A 22288-nucleotide genomic window follows, 5' to 3' on the forward strand; every position below is an offset into this window, starting at 1 on the left:
TATGTATATTGACCACAGGGTTGTTTTTTTGGGGGGTTGTGGGGTTTAAATGTTGATTTTTTTATATATATATATATATATATATATATATATATATATATATATATATATATATATATATATATATATATATATATATATATACGTGTGTGTGTATATGTGTGTGTGTGTGTGTGTGTGTTTACAATTCATTGTAAAAAAATAAAAATACCTAATGTATTTAATAATGTTATCAAAAGGACCTAATTGTAAAGTATTATCTGCCTGTGATGACACTTGATCAGAAACTACTTGTGTAAGTGTAAGTGTTTTTTTTTTGTCAAATTCACAACACAGCATACTGTAGCACTTACTGACTTGAATGAAATGTGTTATAAATGTGCTATTGCTGATGCATTCAGCAGTAAATACACTTACATCTCTGCATTTATCAGCATGGCTCTTGTGTCAGACGGCTCGCACCAGAGAACAAGTATTTGTTTATTTGCCAAAGTTTACAAAGTTCATGGAATTAAATGTGTTCAGAAGTTTTCTTTTAGGTTCAACTAAACGAGGCTCTAATTTTGTTCATGCTTTAATTTCTTCAGAAATGGCAGCATCATTATTTGCCGTCAGTGCTTACTCGCATGCTGGTTTATTTGAGAAGGGTCTGTCTGCGTCCTGCAAGACTACTAAAACGCCTGGCAAAAATTATGGAATCAACACACTTAGAGGATGTTCACCCAGCATTTTTACTTCGTAGCAAATGAACAAATCACAGATTTTTGTTTAATAGCTGAAAATTCTGGCTTCGTGAAAAATCCCTCAAACAAATTAAATTACATTATTTTAATTAATGGCATATTTTTTCCTGATCAAGTAAAGGACAAAATAGGGAATCACTCAATGTTGAGAGAAAATTATGGAATCACCTTGTAATTTGCTTTTCTAAAACAAATACTGGCACAAGTCTAAAAATGCAAATTAGTCTGCAGTTAAAAGTGCTTACAAACCTTAACAAGCTGTTGGACTTAGCTAATTGAAAGGAAACATGGCCCCAACAAGAGAGTTGTCAATTGAAACAATGGAAAGGATTATAAAACTCTTTCAAGAAGGAAATCCAACACTTAGTGTGGCAAAAGTTGGTTGTTTCCAGTCAGCTGTGTCTAAAATTTGGTGCAAGTATAAACAAAATGGGAAGGTTATAAAAGGAAAACATACAGGTAGACCAAGGAAGACGTCAAAGCATCAGAAAACTCAAAGCAATATGCCTTGAAAATAGAAAATGCACAACAAAACAAATGAAAGACAGAACTGTAAGAAATCAGCTGAATGAAATGGGATTTACATATAGAAAAGCCAAACAAAAACCAGCACTAACATCTAAACAGAAGAAAACAAGGCTACAGTGGGCTAAAGAGAAACAATCATGAAGTGTGGAAGATTTGATGAAAGCGATATTCAGTGATGAATCACAAATCTACATCGGCCAAGGTGATGATGCTGGAAATTTTTTCTAATGCTGTTCTAATGAAACATGTAAAGATGATTGCCTGAAGAAAACACATTTTCCCAGTCATTTATGACACGGGGTTGCATGTCAGGTAAAGGACCAGGGGAGACGGCAATCATTACCTCAACAGTCAATGTACATTGAAATTTTGGACACTTTTCTCATTCCATCGATAGAAAATAGGTTTGGTGATGAAAACATTTTTCAGGATAATGCATCTTGCCACAGAGCAAAGAGTGTTAAAGCTTTTCTTCAGGAAAGGCATATCAACTCAATGACATGGCCAGCAAACAGTCCGGATCTCAATCTGATTGAAAATTTATGGTGGAAATTGAAAAAATTGGTCCGTGATAAGGCTTCATCCTGCAAAGCTAATCTGTCAACCGCTTTTCGAGAAAGTTGGAACCAACTTGTTGGAGATTATTGTTTTTCATTAGTGCCTCAAAGAATTCAGGCCGTCATAAAAGCCAGAGGAGGAGCAACAAAGTACAAATTGTGATTTTTTTTTTTTTTTTTTTTTTTTTTATTTTATTTTCTATTTATTTTATTTTTTTATGTATTTTATTTTTTATTTTTTTGCTATAAAGTAAAAAAGCTGGGTGAACATCCTGTAAGTGTGGTGATTACATAATTTTTGCCAGGGGTTGTACAAGACACGCTCACTACAAATTACGCCTCCTTACATCAGTTTAATGTCACATTTGTACACTGCTTGTTGTGTTTATTTTGAGTCCCACAACAACCCTAAACCTAACCCTAACCACAAAGATTAAAACATGAAAAGTTTATACATTTTTTTAAATATATTGCATATTAAAGGGTCTAATGAATACAATCATACCACCGTATCACTAGGTGGTGACAGTGAGGAGAAAATGAAGAGAAGCTAACGGTATGCTAAGCTAATAGGCTAACGGTTAGCTTGTGGGGTAACTGGAGAAAACGGAACGGAGAAATATTTAACCATTTATATTTTTGGTTTAATATGTGACGTATAATTTAAAAGTTTTTCTTTGTTATATTTACACCGTTAAGACAACATGAATCATACAGTGATTGAATAGGATCTTAATTCTTTTAGCTAATAGAATCGTAGAAACCCAATAGAAACCTTTATGATCCAAGGGGGGCGTTACTAGAAGTGGGCGTGTCGTGAAGTGGGTATTACTTGGATACATAAATGTCCCTTTTTCAGGACACTGTATTTTAAAGATAATTTTGTAAAAATCCAAATAACTTTACAGATCTTTATTGTAAAGGGTTTAAACAATGTTTTCCATGCTTGTTCAGTGAACCATAAACAATTAATGAACATGCACCTGTGGAACGGTCATTAAGACACTAACTGCTTACAGATGGTAGGCAATTAAGGTCACAGTTATAAAAACTTATGACACTAAAGAGACCTTTCTTCTGACTCTGAAAAACACCAAAAGAAAGATGCCCAGGGTCCCTGCTCATCTGCGTTAACATGCCTTAGGCATGCTGCATGGAGGCATGAGGACTGCAGATGTGGCCAGGGCAATAAATTGCAATGTCTGTACTGTGAGATGACAAGACAGTGCTACAGGGAGACAGGAAGGACAGCTGATCGTCCTCGCAGTGGCAGACCACGTGTAATAACACCTGCACAGGATCGGTACATCCGAGTATCACACCTGCGGGACAGGTACAGGATGGCAACGACAACTGCCCGAGTTACACCAGGAATGCACAATCCCTCCATCAGTGCTCAGACTGTCTGCAATAGGCTGAGAAAGGATGGACTGAGGACTTGTAGGCCTGTTGTAAGGCAGGTCCTTACCAGACATCACCGGCAACAATGTCGCCTATGGACACAAACCCACCTTCGCTGGACCAGGCAGGACTGGCAAAAAAAGTGCTCTTCACTGACGAGTTGTGGTTTTTCTCTCACCAGGGGTGATGGTCGGACTCACGTTTATTATTGATCTTAACACCGAGGCCTGTACTGTGGAGTGGGATCGATTCGGAGGTGGAGGATCCATCATGGTTTGAGGCGGTGTGTCTCAGCATCATCGGACTGAGCTTGTTGTCATTGCAGGCAATCTCAATGCTGTGCGTTACAGAGAAGACATCCTCCTCCCTCATGTGGTACCCTTCCTGCAGGCTCGTCCTGACATGACCCTCCAGCATGACAATGCCACCAGCCATACTGTTCGTTCTGTGCATGATTTCCTGCAAGATAGGAATGTCAGTGTTCTGCCATGGCCAGCGAAGAGCCCAGATCTCAATCCCATTGAGCACATCTGGGACCTGTTGGATCGGAGGGTGAGGGCTAGGGTCATTCCCCCCAGAAATGTCCGGGAACTTGCAGGTGCTTTGGTGGAAGAGTGGGGTAACATCTCACAGCAAGAACTGGCAAATCTGGTGCAGTCCATGAAGAGGAGATGCACTGCATTACTTACTGCAGCTGGTGACCACACCAGATACTGACTGTTACTTTTGATTTTGACCCCCCTTAGTTGTTGAATCTTATGTTCATACAAATATTTACACGTTAAGTTTGCTGAAAATAAAAGCAGTTAAAAGTGAGAGGACGTTTCTTTTTTTTGCTGAGTTTATTTTGGTGTTTGCCTCTAAACATCGCGTATGCAGGCGAACTGTGGTTGATTTGTTTTAAAGTGTCAATCAGACATCTGCTCACCGATTCTTTTTTTTTTTTTTTTTTTTTTTTTTTTTTTTTTTGAGGAAAACAGAAAAATCTCTCAGGCTTGAGAAATTATTAAAATAAGATCATCCAACAATTATTGACAATACAAAACTAGTCATTTTCTCCATGATTCTATTTAGTTTTTGTTTTTATTGTAGTGCCCGTTTCTAATGTAGTTTTTTTTTTTTTTTTTAAACTACGGTTTTTTAAAAAAATATTTTTCACTGCTAGCTTTAGTCTTGGTAATTTTCGTTAACTATAATAGCCTTGTAATGTAAATTATTTACTCATTCTAATGTCGGTAATGTTGCTCTAAACAGGAAATTTGAAAAATCTTAACGTGGCATTTTGCCACTCAATGAAGGTGAACAATGACTCTAGTGACAGTAGCACTGTCAAGCTCCAAGGAACACCATAAAACCACAGCAAAAGTAATCCATATGATTTATCTTATGGGTTTGGAGTGATATTAGTTTGTTAATAATGAAATTTTTGGGGTGAACTATTCTTTAAGATTATGCTGTGGGTGTGGCTCCCAACTAACAGTGAATTTTCCTGCTGCACATCTCTGACAGGAAATAAAGTGCACAATGTGCAAGCAGGCCAAGAAGTTGACTGAGACTGTGAAATGGCTGGGTGAGATTAAGCATTTCTGCAGCCTGCAATGCCTGATGTTCTTCTGCAGTCTGCAGGGCACCACTGGGGCAGTCACCAAAGCTGCAAACAAACCTCTGCCCACACAGGGTATGTCATTCTGAAAATCTTAAAAATGTGCTCCTACAGAGCTGCATCTTTTAATGTCATTCTTTCCTCAGGGACAACTCCAGTACCACCTGTAGTGCCACAAAGTACAGTTAATCGTACATCACAGAGTACTAAGGAGGCCACACCGGTCATTGCCAATGTTATATCACTCTCAAGTGCACCTAATGGACAGCCAGGTATCTTGGGAAACACCGTTCTCCAAGGTGACTAGTCTCAGATTACAGGAATGTTCCATGATAAGCTCTATCGACAGCATCTGTGGGATGACTGTGGTTGTTGTGGTGTAACCAAGTTATTGGCTATTTAGAAATTAATGACAAGTCTTTCCATTCGTCTCTCCCAAACTTCCTGTTTCAGTAGGAAATGGGTCAACACAGGAAAGAAAATTGCACTCGTAAGGTGTGGGGTCTTTAGAGAAAACAGCAATTTCATTCATTGTGTTGCTTTTTACTAATTTACAGACTGAGGGACAAGCCGGGAAACTGTGGAAGTCTATGTAGCAATTGTTTGCCCCATAGACTACCACTGTATGTAACTGGGTTTTTTTTAGATATTAAAAAAATTTGGGGGGTGTTTACAAATTGAGGGGCAAGTCAAAATTAATTGTCAATGCTGTTAATAGAGCTTTCTTAAACATTTGAAGTCAGAACCTTTTTGTTGAACTGACCTGAATGCTTTAATACCAAGCTTGTGATTTTAAATCTAAGATGTTTTGGTTATCGTTGCTTTATTTCCTCAGGCTCTGTTCCAGCTGCTACTATAAAAGTTATAGGACATGTAAGTTGGTCAGAAATGTCTGTATTTACACCCACTGTCTAAAACCATGTCCATAGCTTTTGAATTTCATTAACTTTTTTCATAAAGGAAATAAGCTATTGTTAAGTTAAATCCTTTGAAATGTGTATGATTGATATTTACAAAGAACAAAATCTGATTCCTGTCATCTAGATTCAGATTATCTAGCTATAATTATGTATTGCTTGTTTAGCACATTATGAGATTAGCTATTGCTTTCTGTTGTGTTCTCAGGCCAGTACACAGACAGATGCTGTGAAGGTTCCTGTCCCGCCACCCCGAATCCTAAAAAACAAGGCCTTATTATGTAAACCCTTAAGCCAGAACAAAGGCACATCTTGTAAGCCCAATGCCTGTGACGCGGATACACAAACAGGTACTAACCGGCACTATTGCAGACATGTTTTTAGTTACCATTGCGTATGTTGACACTCCACTGTGTCTCTTTTATCCTTCAGTAGGACCTGCCATGATGGTGCTGCCTGTACCGGTGCCGATTTATGTTCCAGTTCCCATGCATCTCTACTCCCAGTACACTCCAAAACCTGTGGGGTTACCACTACCAGTGTGTATCTCTACTTTTTATCATCATCTTTCATTCTTTTAAAGGACAAGTTCACCCAAAACATTTACTCATTTACTCACCTTCATGTTGTTCCAAACTTGTATGACATTCCTCCATGAAACACAAAAGGAGATGTTAGGCAGAATGACAGCCTCAGTCACTATTCGCTTTAATTGTCTCTCTTTTCCAGACAATGAAAGTGAATTATGACCGAGGCTGTCAGTCTATAACATTCTGCTCTATATCATCTTTTGTGTTGTATGAAAGAATGTCATATGGGTTTGGAATGTCATGAGGGTGAGTAAATTATGACAGAATTTTAATTTTTGGGTGAACTATCACTTTAATTATGTAGCTGATACATCTTGCCAATAGCAGATTTTATGTCCATGCTGTTGAAATTTCCAAATCTCTTGACAAGCATGTTAAGCAGATACATGTACATTAGAGGTGAAACAGTTCCTGCAAAAACTGAACTGTACACCCATGCTTTTCCTATCAAGTTACTCTTGGTGAAGTTAAGATCATTTGTTACTCAAAAATCACTTTTGAATCAAATGTAAGACCATTACATTCCAAGTGTACACTTGTTTACACTCTGGCTCAGTATAGTTTGATAGTCTACCCAAGGTGTAAATTTGGCTCTGTCTCTGTGTAGGTACCAGTGCCCTTGTTCTTCCCCACTACACTAGACAGTGCTGAGCGCATTGTTGAAACCATTCAAGAAATCAAAGAAAAAATCCCAGATGACCCTCTGGAGGCTGACCTTATTATGATGGCTGAAATGGTGGCTGAAGATGCTGAGAAGGAGAAACCAATCACATCTAGTGGTAATTTCCTTTTTTTTTTTTTAAAGGGCTGCCTGCAGCTAACCAATTAACTGATTTCATAATTGATTATTTGTTTGATTTATCAGAATAAAAAGCAAAATTATTCCTTAAATTATCTTGCACAGTTTCAGAATTCCCATGGTTATGAAAACCTTAAAATATAAGTGAATTTTAAAATTTTCAGGCAATTTTCTTCACTGAAGGGATCCAAACTTCTAACCTATTTTAAAGCTAATTTGCCCCAAATTTGATGCATTTTACTTATTGAAATCATTTGAAAGGGGTCATTTAAACTAAGGACACTTAAAGCTTCAAATACAACAAACAAATCAACTGTAAATATACTCCTGGAACACCTGATATGACTTTCTCACATTTATAAGTTTCATGAGTTTGCATCCCTGAATTATAGTATTTTTTTTTTTTATTAAAATTTCCTTAGCTAAAAATTACTTTGTAATACCAGTAATCACGAATGGCTGGAAAAGTAATGGAAATTAATTGGTCAAAAGTGTGGGAACCCTGCAATTTCTCCTTCAAACAATGTGCAAATTAAAGGCTGTAACAATGAGTGTATACATGTATGATATACTGTACATTGTGTACAAAAAAATGTACAGGTTACCAGGGTTTCCGCGGGTCCTTAAAAAGTCTTAAATATCTTCAATTACAAGAAGTCTTACATTTCTTTTGCTGAGGTCTTAAATTTTGTGGCGTGAATAGAGGAGACGCTTAAAACAGCAGAATCAAAATCATCTCTCTTCTCTCGTGCATCTGTCATTTAGCAGCTGACGCTTGAGTTTAGTGTGAGCATGCGCAGGGAAGCGCATTTTTACTGAACTTTAGGGCTGAAACGTTTATTCGACGTTATCGACAATAAAAAAAAAAAATTTGTCGACAAAAATTTTCATTGTCGACTAGTCGTTTGATCTTAATGTAACATAAGATCATATGAAACTCTAATGATTGCACACAAGAGCAGCACTGCAGCTCGCGCCTAACTGAGGAGAAGAAAACACATCTCACAGTCCAGATGCACTCTAAACTTTCCAAACAGCTTCAGGTGATGTAGATCACAAAGTATGAGGGAATTATAATGCAAAAATACATAAGTAAATTCAGAAGCACTCTTGTTGTGGAATAAGCTGACGCTCAGCTTAAGCAAAACTTGCGTGTCGAGCATCTTTAAAGGAAACACCCCGGCGTTACATCTTTAATAGTTCTATTTAATGTGTTACAGCTTTATTAAAGTTAAAATAATAAGGAAACTGTCATTTCTCTGTGCGGTCAGCGCCTCTTCTATGAGTTGCGCGAAGTGTCCCGATCTAAGGGGGAGAGATTGAAACTGCACCCGGCTGAGGTACACTCTGTTGCGGGAACACTCATCCCTCGAGTGCGCACGCTTAGTGATTATAACGCAATGGAAACTTATTGAATCATAATATATGTGTCACTGTGCATTTCTTATCGTGAAGAAAATTGGCAAAACGCAGCTTTATTAATAAGAGAGTTTTTTTTTTTTTTTTTTTTGTGAGTTAAAGATGGATTGAAGTGAACAAAAAGGTGAGAGAGGGTAGTCTTCGGCCCATTATACACTGCAAAAAAATACATTTTTTTATTTTTTATTTTTTTTTTGGCTTGTTTTCCAATATAAATATCTAAAACTCCATTAAAACAACGTACATTTACTTTAGCAGCTATACTGCAGAATGTTTTTTTGGTTGAGAATCTGAGAATGTTGAATATAATATTTTATAATATTTGTATTTTTAATATCTAAAAATCCATAAAAGATGCATTCACCTGAGAAGCAGCATATAAGATGTTTAGACGTGCTTTTAGAGAATAGATCTTGAATATAAGTATTTTGTCTTTACTGCACTCGCAGAAGTATAACCAAGTGAAAAAATACAATTATATTTAAGATACATTCTCTTAAAGCAAGTCTAAATATCTTATATGTTAATTCTCAAGTAAATGTATCTTGTTTTAAGGATTTTCAGACAATTTTAAATGGGAAAAAAAGACAAATACACTTGATAACAATAGGATTTTTTGTAGTGAAATTTTTACTGAATGTTTACAAGTATTTTTCCTTTTAATTTAGTGAATGTCCTTTAGAGGTATTTTTAAAAGATGATTTTGTCCTCTTTATTGTTAGCAAGCATGTTTAATACAACCTTTTAAGTCCGGGCACAAGCTGAATAATCGGTTTAGAGCTAATGATTAATCGTTGCAGTAATCACCTGAATAGTCAAATAATCGTTCTAATAATCATTAGATTAGTCGATTATCAAATAATCATTAGTTGCACATATATAAACTTTCATAAACCCGTTAATCAAATGGGGTTGTTATGCATCTCTAGCGATGCGCTAACACTGTCGTTCCTGTTTATAATCGACAAAGCTGTCAACACTGCAATTTGCAAGCGCGTGAGGTTGGAGTGTCTTTTGACGCCTTTCAAATCATGGCGCTTCCTTATTTCACATTACATTTGACAATAATTGTAAAGCTAACAGAACTACTCAGCTGCAGAGTTACACCTGTTATATCTCTCATCTCCTCTCTTGAGCTCCATCTGACATATACAGGTATTTTCTCTGCCATTTGAATCGGTCAGTTAAATTTTTTTTTTTATAATATACAAAATAATAATATAATTATAAAAAATATAATATTAATAATAATATACATATGAAAATATATTATCTATATTTAATATTTAGTATATAATCTGTTTTCAGATTATCTCTTTCATAATTTAATCAGTTTATATTTTCAATACATATTGTCAACTTTAAAAGGCCATTTTTAAGGTAACTGATGAGTTTTGACTTTTACTTGAGATATTTCACACAAAAATTTTAATTGTCATCACTTATCTTCATGCTGTTGCAAACCTGTATGACTTTCTTATTTCAGTGGATATCAGAAGGAGATATTAGGAAGTTTCAGTCACAATTCACTTACATTGAATGAAAATAAGATGCAGTGACAGTGAATGGTGACTGAGACTAAACGTTTTCCTTTTTTGTTCCATGGCAGAGAAAAATTCATACAGACTCAAGGGTGAGCAGTGATGACAGAAATTACATTTTTAAATGAACTGCCATTTAACTACCTGTTAAAGTATTTGTTAAAGTTATCTGCCAACACAAAATATATAAATGTTATTCAGCACATGCTAGACCTTATTCACAGCAGCACCATATTTAATTTTTGACGAGAATGACAACCAGGCTGTGCGGGATAGACGTACAGTCTCTTCAATGGGCTGTACTGCAGTTTAAAGTGTTTTTGGATCATTGGAAAAATATATTTTCAAGGACACACAGTAGACAAAAAACTCCAGACAGCATGAGTTGTGGAAAATCAGATGGGATATTGGAGCTTTTTACAGATTTATACCGTGCATGCCATTGAAGAAATAGTAAGTCTATCCCTCACAGCTTCATTTCCATTCCCATTAAAAATCAAACATAAGGTCTATAGACCAATCCTCTTGTTTACAAAAATGTCAGCGCATGTGCAGTAAGTGGTGGCAGAAAGCCCACTGACTGTTGTTAGATTTGACAGATTCAATGATTAAATGAAAGTATGACACAAAACCATCATAAATACAAATGTATTCTTAGCAATACAATTACTATAATGAAATGAGTTCATAACAAACATATAACCATGTTTGCTATAAATTTTTGCTGCAAAGTTGTGAGTTGAAATGATCTCAGTCTAGTCAGCTCTGTTGAAGGCTTGAAGCCACAGCAGTCAACTAGAGCCCTCGGAATCATTTTTCAACAATGTAATCCAATAAAAGTTTATTTTTTACGCATGGTTTTTGCCACCACTTCCGTGTTTTACATAAGCGGTGACATTGCCAAAGCATTGGTCTATTGCGTCACGTCTTGCTGGAAAGCAAGTGACTAAAGAGAAGGGTCACAATTTAGGCTACATACTTTAGGCTACATGCATTCTTAATGAATTCATTTAGAGTTTTAATGTTGTATTAACTTATTTTAAAAAAAGGAAACGCATAAATGCACAATAAAATAAAAAAAACATGTCCAGAGTCATCCAAGTAGCCTCAGTGGTTTTGTATTTACCAGCTAAAGAATTATTTAATGAGTTTTTTTTATTGTTTTTATTATTATTATTATTATTATTGCAAAAGTCTTAAATGTCATTCCTTCGAACCTGCAGAAACCCTGGGTTACAAGATAAATTGCAGATTTTCTTTTTTAGATTGGGATATCACAGGTAGAAGTATGCATTATTTGCAAATGCAATTTTTTCATTGTTTTGGTCACATCTTTGAAACCTCCTGATTTGTTATTCAGACCAGCCTGGTAACTTAATGGAGGACCTTGATTTTGAAGCCTTATCCAACAATCTAAGCTGGGAAGAGGATTCTGTCTCATCTGCCCAGACATGGGATCAAACCTCAGAGTTGGAGAAGCCTACATCCAAAGAGGTCACAGTGACCCCCATCTCCACCCCAGCAGAAGAGCCCCAGAAGGATCTGGAGACCGATTTACCAATCGGTAAGAGATGTCTGGACCCCTGCACCATTATGGTTAAGAAATGAAAATGCACAAAAAATCTAAGTTGTAGATTATCTTCCATTGATAATGCTTCATGAATATTTACCCTTTAAATTTCAGAGAGCATTGAACTTTCTAGACAGCCAACACAGCAGGAGCTGGAGAGAACGCATTCTGTCAAACAAAGAACTCGCAAGAGAGGCCGTGACCGCTTCCAAGAAAAGAAACGGGTATGAACATCCAAATCAGAATTATTCCTGACCATACACAACTAAAACCACTTTTTGTAAACTGAGACATGTTCTGGGACTACGTTTTTTCCCACCTTGTTTCATGTAGACATTGTTTACAGTTACTGGGAAGCTGGATGTCTGATTTTTGCATGTTATGTTCTGTGTAGGTCCGTAAACGTGCAGAACGGTGTGCAGCCACATCAGCTTCAGACACCCTCGCTAACGTCTCCAAACTTCAACATGAGTACGGTGTCAGTGCCTGGAAAGACTGGGTACGCTGGAGAAACACCCAACCCAACATGGAGACTCCCAAATTTGGCTGTAAGTCATATTTATTTATATATACTTTATGTATATATTTATGTTAGACTGCCACTTATACGTAGCATTTTTGATTCCTGTAAAACGCGCTTCCTCTTCATCATTCTTATAGCACGAAGTATGACACTCAAGGAGGATTTGTTGAAGTGCAGCACTGCTGAGCTCAGCTATGGCCTCCTCAAGTTCATCTCCGAGATCCGTCGACCCAATGGAGAGAAATACAGTCCTGATAGTATCTTTTATCTCTGCTTAGGCATCCAACAGGTAAAGCAAAAATCACAGACACTGTTGCCAGTGTGTTACTTAATACTAACTGAAGACTCTTTCCACTGGTCATGCTTCTTTTTTAATATGTTGTATAAAGCTTATTTCATTTGATCCTTGTTGTGTAGTACCTGTTTGAGAATGAACGGATGGAGAACATCTTTGCAGATATCTTCTACAGCAAATTTTGCGTGGATATGACCAACATGCTCAAGGGGTGGAAACCAACTATTTTGCCTAGTGGTGAGTAATTTAAGAAATGAAAATTTAATTGATTTTAAATTACACTACAAATGCTTTTCTCAAACATAAACCAGTGCTTGCAAGGGAAGAAGTGCTTTAGGTAAGCTTTGGTCTGATGTAAATGAAATGCTGCATCAGAGCACCTTTGCCATTGTAATGACACACAGCACGTCTCTTGTTTTCTGTCGACTATGCATGAAAATCAACACCACTTTTGCAGCCTAATGGCAGATGGAAGACCAATTGAAATTTAGTATGCAAATGTTACTAAGATGTCGTCATTCTCAGTTACAGTTTGAATGCTGAATATTCTATCAATGTCAGTGGGAGATTTTCAAACTTTAGTTTTAAATTTCATGAAGTACAAAACCCAAAATAGAAGATCGTACCGTTAAGTGCTTTTCAGGCTGAATTAATTGCAGAAGTTTAATACTTTGAGTTAGGGGTTAACAACAAACCATAAACAAGAGTGTTTGAGAAATATCAATACAGTTCTCCCTTTCAAACATTGTAATTGTGTGTTACTCTACAAGTAACTGTGTGTGTGTTTCTTCAGGTTATGTTCATTCTCGCGTAGAGGAGGAGTATCTGTGGGACTGTAAGCAGCTGGGGGCGTTCTCACCCAGCGTCCTGCTCAACACGCTGCTCTATTTCTTCACCAAGTTTTTCAAATACAAGACAGTGGAGCAGCACCGCCGCCTCTCTTTCGGCCACGTCATACGCTGTTCTCGGAAAACGGGCAGCAACAAAGTAGCCTGTTTGCGTTTCTATCCGCCCAAAGAGGATGCAAGCACAGGTCAGTGATTAGTCACACTGTCAATTAATGTGGCGGTGTTCGTAATGGAATACGAGCTAACTACTTACTGAATACTGTATGGTATGCATTGTATACTGCCTATTTAAAAAAAAAAAAAGTTGAAACAGTAGGCATTATTACATGATAATTTCAGACAGTAGAATATGTCATTGCTGTAACATGACCATCACATTGCATGTTTGATTGATTCATGGATGAGTGCCAATCAGTTATCTTGGAAATAAAGACTTTTTTCCCTGCATACCATACTTTTGTGTCCTCGTTGTGTTGAGTTTTTATGTTTTGTTCAATTTAGATGGTGTCCCTGCAAAGAAGAGGAAGGAAGAGGAAGAAGACATGGATAATATGCTGGAGATTAAGGAGAATTCAGAAAATCCCCTACGCTGTCCTCTCAGGCTGTATGAGTTCTATCTCTCAAAATGGTATGTCAGCAGTGTATTTCATGTCCTGTAGATTCATAAATGTTTGCAGTGTCGCCAACAGCAGATACACACAATATTAAATAAGTCCCAGTATATTGGCCTCTTATTAGCTACTAAAGGTTTCATACTGTGTCAGAGGGTTATAGTTTTACATTTTAAATGTAGTTTTATTTTCATTCTAAGATTTCTTTTAAATTAGTTTTCACTCTGACATTTATTTATTTTTCAGTATATTTAGTTTTAGTATTTTAGGGCTGCCAAAGTTAACTGATATAAAAAAAATATTTTTAACAGCATAAAAATTCTCATGCTTAATGCTATTTAGTTAAAACTAAAAGTAATGTCTTATTTTAGTTTGTTTTATAGGTTTGAAATTGTATTTTATTTACTTTCAGTTTTTCCAGTTAGGTTTCCAACTAAGATGTTTTTCCATTAACAAATGTTTTCATTTAGTTTTTGTTAGTGATAATAACTAGAGCCCGACCGATATAATTTTGAGACCAATACCGATTTTAGAGGGTGAAAATTCACCGATTACCGATATGGTGGCGATTATTGTTAATTTTTGAGCTGGAATGAAAACAGACCTTTTTCTATGTGGATTGTGCACCGATATGACTGTGCAAAGGTACTGAGAAGGCTGCTTTCTTAAATATTTTTATCAAAGAATATTTGACATTATTATTATACTTTGTCAACCAATTCTAAAATTGAACACAGAAAATAAATAAAAATACAATAAATAGCTAAATAATCATCAGTACTGTATGTTCAGTATCAGTCAGTTGCTGACCATTTAAATAAAGAATAAATTAAAATTATAGCTAAATAAAAATGAGTACTGTATGTGTAGTATCTGTCAGTGGCTGACCATTTAAATAAAGAATAAATAAAAATAAATAGCTAAATAAACATCAGTATTACTGTTTAGTATCAGTAAAATGCTGACCATTTAAATAAAGAATAAATAAAAATAAATAGCTAAATAAACATCAGTATTACTGTTTAGTATCAGTAAAATGCTGACTATATTAATACTGCCGAGTTAAGATAAACAGTGGTGGTACACCATATTCTGCTATACAAGTTCAGGGGAAACTTTCAATGGTGGAAAACCAGACTTCTAAATATTACATTTTATAAATGCAACGACTGGAATTGTTCGGTTGAAGGGGGTACCAAACTGTGAATTCTGAACAAAACAGTTTGGTGAATACATGTTTACTCATTAGCTTCCACTCAGCTGACAACAATGAAAGTAGCTACGTGATTAGCTGGTTAGCTATAAGCTCGTTGTCACGGAGAGTAAAAGACGGACATTGTTTATTTTACTTTCCAGCATTGTGTCTCACCAACTAGGTAACAACATAGCGTGAAATCAACACTCATCAGACACAATCCACCACCGTACCATTGTCTGCTGAGCTGCAAAAAGATGCTAATATCGGCTGACCGATAAATCGGTCGGGCACTAATAATAACATTAATATACATATATTAACTCATAAGAGTCATATTCTCTTGATTTAATTTGGCCTCTGATTACCCATTAAAGGTTTTATACTGTCTGTTGCTCTTTCTAGCTCACCCAGCGTGAGACAACGCACGACCCAGTTCTACCTGACCCCTGAACGCTCCTGCGTGCCCAACAGCCCCATGTGGTTCTCAACCACCTCTCTAAGTGACGAGGCTCTGGACAGCATGCTCACACGCATCCTTACAGTCAGAGAGCTGCATCTGGAGGAAGATAAATCACCCAGTCAGACAGATTCAGACAGTGGCTCAGACTGAGTGATAGTGCACATGAAAGTGACTGTTAAGTAATGGAGATGTCTCAGGGGAAAGATTGCTCCTGGATGATCCTCTGTTTAATTTCACATAGATGAGAGAACCTAAATTCCATCTTTTGATAAATTAACTGTGGTTCTGATGGCTGAAAAGCAACTGATTTCTCATTGTATTTTCCATATTCATTTAGCTGGTAGTTACAAGACTGTACAGTTTTTAGTAATCAAGTGTCAAATATATTTGAAAAATGCTCAGTTCGAGGACAGTACTGAATTTCCTGCAATGCTACATTACATACAAATGATTGTGAGCCACATTTTTTTATATCATGCTGAAACACTAAAGACATTGGCTTCATTCTTAAATGGTCATTAAAGATGTTGGCTTGAGGATCTTGGTTTTGTTCATTTGGAGTAAAAAAAAAAAAAAATATCGTGTGTTTTTGTTTTGCAAACATGCACACCAGATTTTTCTTAATTCATCTACATCATTCTAAATTTCTTTTTAATAGATAAAGACACCATAAAACAATCTGTGAATCATATTTATTTATTTTTTTTTTTTTTAAACACTGGCACATATTGGGAACAATGCTTTGTGCACATGCAATACTTAATTGTGCAAGGTCCAAACTCAAATTAAGTAGAAGTGCCCACACAAACACTAATTTGCATATATCACAAATCATATTTCTCTACAATCCAGAGAAAGTCAGAAGACTTTATTTAGAAGAAATAAATGCTCGGGAAGAAGGCAAAAGGAGCATATTCTGCCTAAGGTCTATGCTTGTATGGTAGATCTGGATTTGCTTTGAAGGTTCAGCGCATGCTACATTGTAAAACTCTAGCTATATAAAACTGATTATTAAAGTTGTTCCATGTGTGCGGTCCCCACCCTTTGGGAACTCTCATCCATTTTCTAGTTATCTGGTTCACTTCTAATTCAAAAACTGAAAACAGTATTACATGTGGATCTCAGCACATGCCAAAAAGGTCAAATATTTGTGGTTCATATTCAAATTTAAATGAAGCATTTTAAAGGGATAGTTCACTATAAATTAGAATTCTGGCATCTTTTATTCATCCAAACCTATATGTGGGGGGAAAAAAAGATTCAATGAGTGTTTATATGCGCATTCTCGCAGCGATTATGCTTAAAGACGACAAGGTGTGGGCATGTGAACATCAAATGGATTTCTTTTATTGGTGAAAAGTCATAAACGGTTTAAGAGTAAACTGATCGACACCAGTAGATTTTTTTTGCTCATTACCCTGATTTTGTGCTGCATGTAAACTAACTTACTGGCTTATCCAATGTACGTAAGTGTTGTGTGCATGCTTCATGGTTTCACATCAAAAACAGAATAACTCGATTTCAAATCTCAAGTAAACATGTTTTTCTTACTTTGTCGCATTTTTTAATATTTTTGGGAGTTATCAACATACTGGTGTGCACTGAAACGGGCTCAGTAAGAGTGAATGGTTACTCAGGTTATCTGCCTAATATCTTTCATGTTCCACAGAAGAAAATCATTTAGGGTTGAAACAACTTGAGCATGAGTAAATAATGACAGAATTTAAATTTTGGGATTAACTATCCCTTTAAGTGCTAAGATTTCATATATGGTTCATATTTAAAAAGTCTTTGGAATCCAGAACTTATTCTGAAAATTCATGTTTCTGCATATCCCATGTCCAAATTTGAAGTTTTAAACCAAGGGCTAAAAACTAAATGTTTTTCATTTCAGTTCACTCTGAGCAGAAACTATTTTTTTAGTGCCTCTGGTGTTCCTCTGCCTCCTTTCCAATTAGTAAACGGTTAGAATGAAATGAAAGAACGGTTAATAACATAATTTTTTTGAAAGTGACAGTACTCTGTTTTAAGAGTGGGTGATACACTAGCTGAAGTGCTGCCAGAACTCTCAAGAGAAAAATGTGACCTGGTCTGGAAAACAAGCTGAAAATAAGGGACTTGCCTCTAGCAAAATAAGCAAAAATATAAGCAATTTTCCCCGATATAAGGGAATTATCAACATAGAAATCATAGCAAATATAGTATACAGTAGCCTATATAAAACAACGGCTTTTAAAATAACGGCTTTTCAATAAATGTTTTCTTAATATTATATATATATATATATATATATATATATATTTCAAAAATACATCTGGACATCTAAAATCAATTAATAGCCAAAATCTCTGAAATCTGTATTAATACATCATACCTAACAATAATCTAGTGAATACTTGAAAACAACTGAATAATATACTTTTTACATCAATATTTTTTCTTGCATCTGGATTAATCATGCATGTGTATATGTAATAATTATATATAGTTGCCAAAAAGGTCTTCAGCATGTCACGAAAGGCTATATACATCCACAATGTGCTTTAAAAGGATAGTTCACCCAAAAATTAAAATTCTCTCATCATTTACTCACCCTCATGTCATCCCAGATGTGTATGACTTACTTTCTTCTGCAGAACACAGACAAAGTTTTAGGAGAATATCTCAGCTCAGTATACACAATGCAAGTGAATGGTGGCCTGAACTTTAAAGGTCCAAAAAGCATACAAAAGCAGCATAAAAGTAATCCATAAGTCTCCAGTTAATAGACTCCAGTCCTTTTTTACTATAAATCTCCACTTTCACTTTCTTCTTTCGTTTTGGGTGATTCACATTCTTTGTGCATATCGCCACCTACTAGGCAGGGAGTTTATAGTAAAAAAAAAAAAAAAGCCTTTAAATTGACCTGTTTCTCACCCACACCTATAATATCGCTTCTGAAGATATTGATTTAACTACTGAAGTCTTATGGACTACTTTTATACTACCTTTATATGCTTTTTGGACCTTTAAAGTTCTGGCCACCATTCACTTGAATTGTATGCTCTTACAGAGCTGAGACATTCTTCTAAAAATCATTGTTTGTGTTCAGCAGAAGAAAGAAAGTCATACACATCTGAGAGGGCATGGGAGTGAGTAAATTATGAGATAATTTTCATTTTGGGGGAAACTATCCCTTTAAAATACAGAATCGTTTGATGCAGTGGTTTTCTTCAGAATCAAACTAGATCAGTGAAGAAGCCCCATTTTTTTGGGGCAACAGGAACCACCATTTTTTGGTCATGGTTTCATAAAATACATTTTATATATATATATATACACAGGGTTGGGAGGGTTACTTTTGAAATGTATTCCACTACAGATTACAGAATACATGCTGTAAAATGTAATTTGTAACGTATTCTGTTAGATTACTCAAGGTCAGTAACATATTCTAAATACTTTGGATTACTTCTTCAGCACTGCTAGATTTTTTGCACTTGTTTTGACTATAAAAACTCTGCCAGTACAGTAAGACAAAATACACATGTTAAAAATACATTCTCTGAAAAACCTAAATATCTTGTGCAGTGTTGTTTCTAAAACAAGATAAATCAAATTGATCTTGTTTTAAGGATTTGTAGATATTTTTACAGGAAAAAAAAAAATATATATATTATCAAGAATATGATTTTTGCCCTAATATCAAAAGTCTTACTAGAAAAAAAGAAATTATGATCTAACGTGAATTTTCTTGATAAAAAAAATAAGATTGTGCCTGGAAACGTGCATGTAAAATTGCTAGAAATAGCATTTTAGCTTAGCATAAAGCTGACAATTTACACAAGGTTTATTTCTATTTCTTCTGCTCCAAACTTACTTCAAACTTACTTCTCTGTCTGCTCGTATGAATGTAACACATCATAAGAAAGTGTTTCACCGCTGTTCAAATGCACTTTGGATCGCATCATATATATGTGTACATTTTTCCATCTGAAAGGACTAAATATTAAATGAAACGAATGACAATAAAATGCAAAGTAATCTCTTCAGTAATCAAAATACTTTTTGAATGTAACTGTATTCTAAATACCAATGATTTAAATTGTAACTGTAGTGGAATACAGTTACTTATATTTTGTATTTTAAATATGTAATCCCGTTACATGTATTTCATTACTCCCCAACCCTGTATGTATATATATATATCGGAATGAAATTAACCGGTTATTAGAATTTAATAATAACATTTTCACTCCGGAACAATTGAAAAGGGACTTTGATCCCGTTTTCAGTTACATTCTGCAAAAAAGAAAAAAAATGTTCATTTTCAGTTTTCGTGTTCATTTCTTGAACCGTTTTTAGTCTGTTTTAAACCGTGTCAAGTATAAAGGAAAGACATTACTTACACAACCATCAGGATCAATGAGAAGTAACAACATCTCACTTCTCCTAAGTAACAGTCCAGGCCGTCTAGAGTTTTTAACAAACTGTTAAATTATGAAAAATGTATTCAGAACGTCTATTTATATATGTATTCATTTAGTCAACATTGACGCTCCAGTCCAGCAGGTGGCGTCAATATGTTGGTTCGCTTACCACCATAAAACACACGAAGAATCTAGCAACTGCTCATTTCCGTACAACGAAAGTGGATGGAGACGACGACTGTTAAGCTCCAAAACGGACAAAAATCAACATAATAGTGGTCCACGTGATTCGTAAACTGTATCCAAAGCCATACACCTGCTTTATGAGAGGAATATACCGAAATGTGATAATCGTGCCGCCTCGCGCCGTAGCTCTCAAATCTAGTTCCATTTTCTGTATGTTCAAACTTGCACATAAAACCACATTGTTTTCGCGTGCAGTGAGTCGCTCCGAGTCACGTTTGTTGATTATTTAAAATGGTACGCGTGTGTGCTTTTCCTGGATGCTCCAACCGAGAGAAACCGCTGAGACTCCGACAAGCATCATCGCAGGAGGAAAGTTTGACTTTCCACACGTTACCGCTGCATGATCGCGGGAGACTGGCGCTGTGGCTGCTCGCTCTTCGCCGGGATCTGGACTCACCCATTGAATCTCTTCGCACACTGAGGGTTTGCGGTGATCATTTCTCGCCTGACGATTTCAGTGCCGTCCCGGGAACAAAACGACGACTTCTCAGAGCAACAGCTGTGCCTGGGCAATCTGTACATCGAACCGAGGTATGTGTGGAACTGATCGATTAGCCCTACTGTTTTGATAGTGCACGGACAGGGTCAAGTGTAGTTTCAAAAATATATTTACAGTGCTTGATATTCCTCAGATATTTTGGTTAGGGTTTGTTTAGAACCTCTAACTCCAACTTTGCAATCTATTTTGGTTTTGTAAACATAAAAAAGTCAGATATTTAGTTGAAATTCTCTCAATGACTTGCATTGTTAGAATGACACTTGATTATTAATTGTGTTATTTGCATATTGAATTGCGATCAGTCTTCTTTCCTACTCGTATTTTAAAGAAATAGTACACCCAAAATCTAAAATTGTCATCCTCTTGGCGTCCCAATCCCGTATGCTGCAAGTGTTCCCATGGAACACCCAGTTCTACAGTTATTTACCGTACGGTGGCACTACAGTATTTTCCAGACATAGTGGTTCGCGCTTGTCTCGTGATCGGACGTCATGACGTTAAAGCCGCGCCGTATTTTGTTTTGAGAGCTCTCGAGCTGCAGCTGAGAGGAAGATTATCGGTGAAGAATGTCTTTCATTTAGGTCTGTTCCACACACACACACACACACACACACACACACACACACACACACACACACACACACACAAACAAACAAACAAACAAACGTTTGAAAGTTTCAAAGGGTTTTAAATCAAACAAGTCGTATTGGCCACGTTTATGCTGCTGTTTTGGTCCCTTATTAGCTTTTCAGAGGTGGTCAATATGAACAGTCGCTGCGTGGAAAACAGCTGCGGAAATAATAACAGCACACAGGTTTAAAATTACATTTAAAGTGAGTAAATTATTACAGAATTTTAATTATTGGGTGAACCTTTTCTTTAACTTTATTTTGTTGCCTTGCAAGCACTGGTATGTTCAGGACAAATCATTTTTTTATGTAATATTATTTACAGTGCTGTGAAAAAGTATTTGCCCCATCCTAATTTGTTTTTGTGTATATCTCATACTAAATTGTTTCAAAAATTCAAACAGAATTTAACATGAATCAAGGGCAATCTGAGTAAACACAAAATACAGATTTTTAAATGATAATGTTATTTATTGAAGCAAAACAGTTGTCCAATACCAACTGGGCCTGTGTGAAAAAGTATTTGCCTTAAAAAATAAATAAATAAATAAAAGTTACAAAATCCTCAAATCTATGAAACTGCATTCATAATGGTGTTCAGCTGGGCTAGACACACCCAGGCCTGATTACTGCCAGCCCTGTTCAATCAAATCAATACCTAAATAGAACTTTTTCAGCAGCATGAAGTTGGCTATAAGGTCTTACCCAGTAGCACACTATGCTAGGGTCAAAAGAAATTCCAGAAATGAGGAAAAAGGTGATTGAAATACATCAGCCGGGGAAGGGTTACAAAGCTATTTCAAAGACTCTGAGACTCCAAAGAACCACAATGAGAGCCATTACCAGTAGTGAACCTTCCCAGAAGTGTCCGACCTTCCAAAATCCCTCCAAGAGCACAGCGA

At 36.0% G+C, this 22288-nt stretch overlaps 2 protein-coding genes across 10 annotated transcripts in view; both read left to right on the plus strand.

The window, feature by feature from the left end:
- Window positions 1–16140, plus strand: part of LOC127425291 (zinc finger MYM-type protein 4-like) — a 39269-nt gene extending 23129 nt beyond the window's left edge. For all 3 annotated transcript variants that reach the window (XM_051671075.1, XM_051671077.1, XM_051671078.1), the window contains exons 14-27: window positions 4739–4907; window positions 4979–5131; window positions 5668–5705; window positions 5958–6099; window positions 6182–6288; window positions 6947–7118; window positions 11459–11662; window positions 11783–11892; window positions 12063–12216; window positions 12329–12480; window positions 12609–12723; window positions 13280–13519; window positions 13836–13962; window positions 15546–16140. In XM_051671075.1, coding sequence (XP_051527035.1) covers window positions 4739–4907; window positions 4979–5131; window positions 5668–5705; window positions 5958–6099; window positions 6182–6288; window positions 6947–7118; window positions 11459–11662; window positions 11783–11892; window positions 12063–12216; window positions 12329–12480; window positions 12609–12723; window positions 13280–13519; window positions 13836–13962; window positions 15546–15753 — 2091 coding nt within the window. In that variant the 3' untranslated portion in view covers window positions 15754–16140. The remainder of the gene's footprint in view (window positions 1–4738; window positions 4908–4978; window positions 5132–5667; window positions 5706–5957; window positions 6100–6181; window positions 6289–6946; window positions 7119–11458; window positions 11663–11782; window positions 11893–12062; window positions 12217–12328; window positions 12481–12608; window positions 12724–13279; window positions 13520–13835; window positions 13963–15545) is intronic.
- Window positions 16141–20209: 4069 nt separating this feature from the next.
- The window catches only part of LOC127425290 (zinc finger MYM-type protein 4-like), a 38744-nt gene continuing 36665 nt past the window's right edge, over window positions 20210–22288 (plus strand). For 5 of the 7 annotated variants that reach the window (XM_051671063.1, XM_051671065.1, XM_051671064.1 and 2 more), the window contains exon 1: window positions 20210–20789. In XM_051671063.1, the coding sequence (XP_051527023.1) occupies window positions 20490–20789 (300 nt within the window). In that variant the 5' untranslated portion in view covers window positions 20210–20489. Of the gene's footprint in view, window positions 20790–21323; window positions 21339–21411; window positions 21591–22288 lie in introns of those variants that run through there. The other 2 variants (XM_051671070.1, XM_051671069.1) reach the window with 2 other exon arrangements.

The sequence above is a fragment of the Myxocyprinus asiaticus genome, chromosome 34 (genome assembly GCF_019703515.2).
Source record: "Myxocyprinus asiaticus isolate MX2 ecotype Aquarium Trade chromosome 34, UBuf_Myxa_2, whole genome shotgun sequence".
NCBI classification, from domain to species: Eukaryota; Metazoa; Chordata; class Actinopteri; order Cypriniformes; family Catostomidae; genus Myxocyprinus; species Myxocyprinus asiaticus.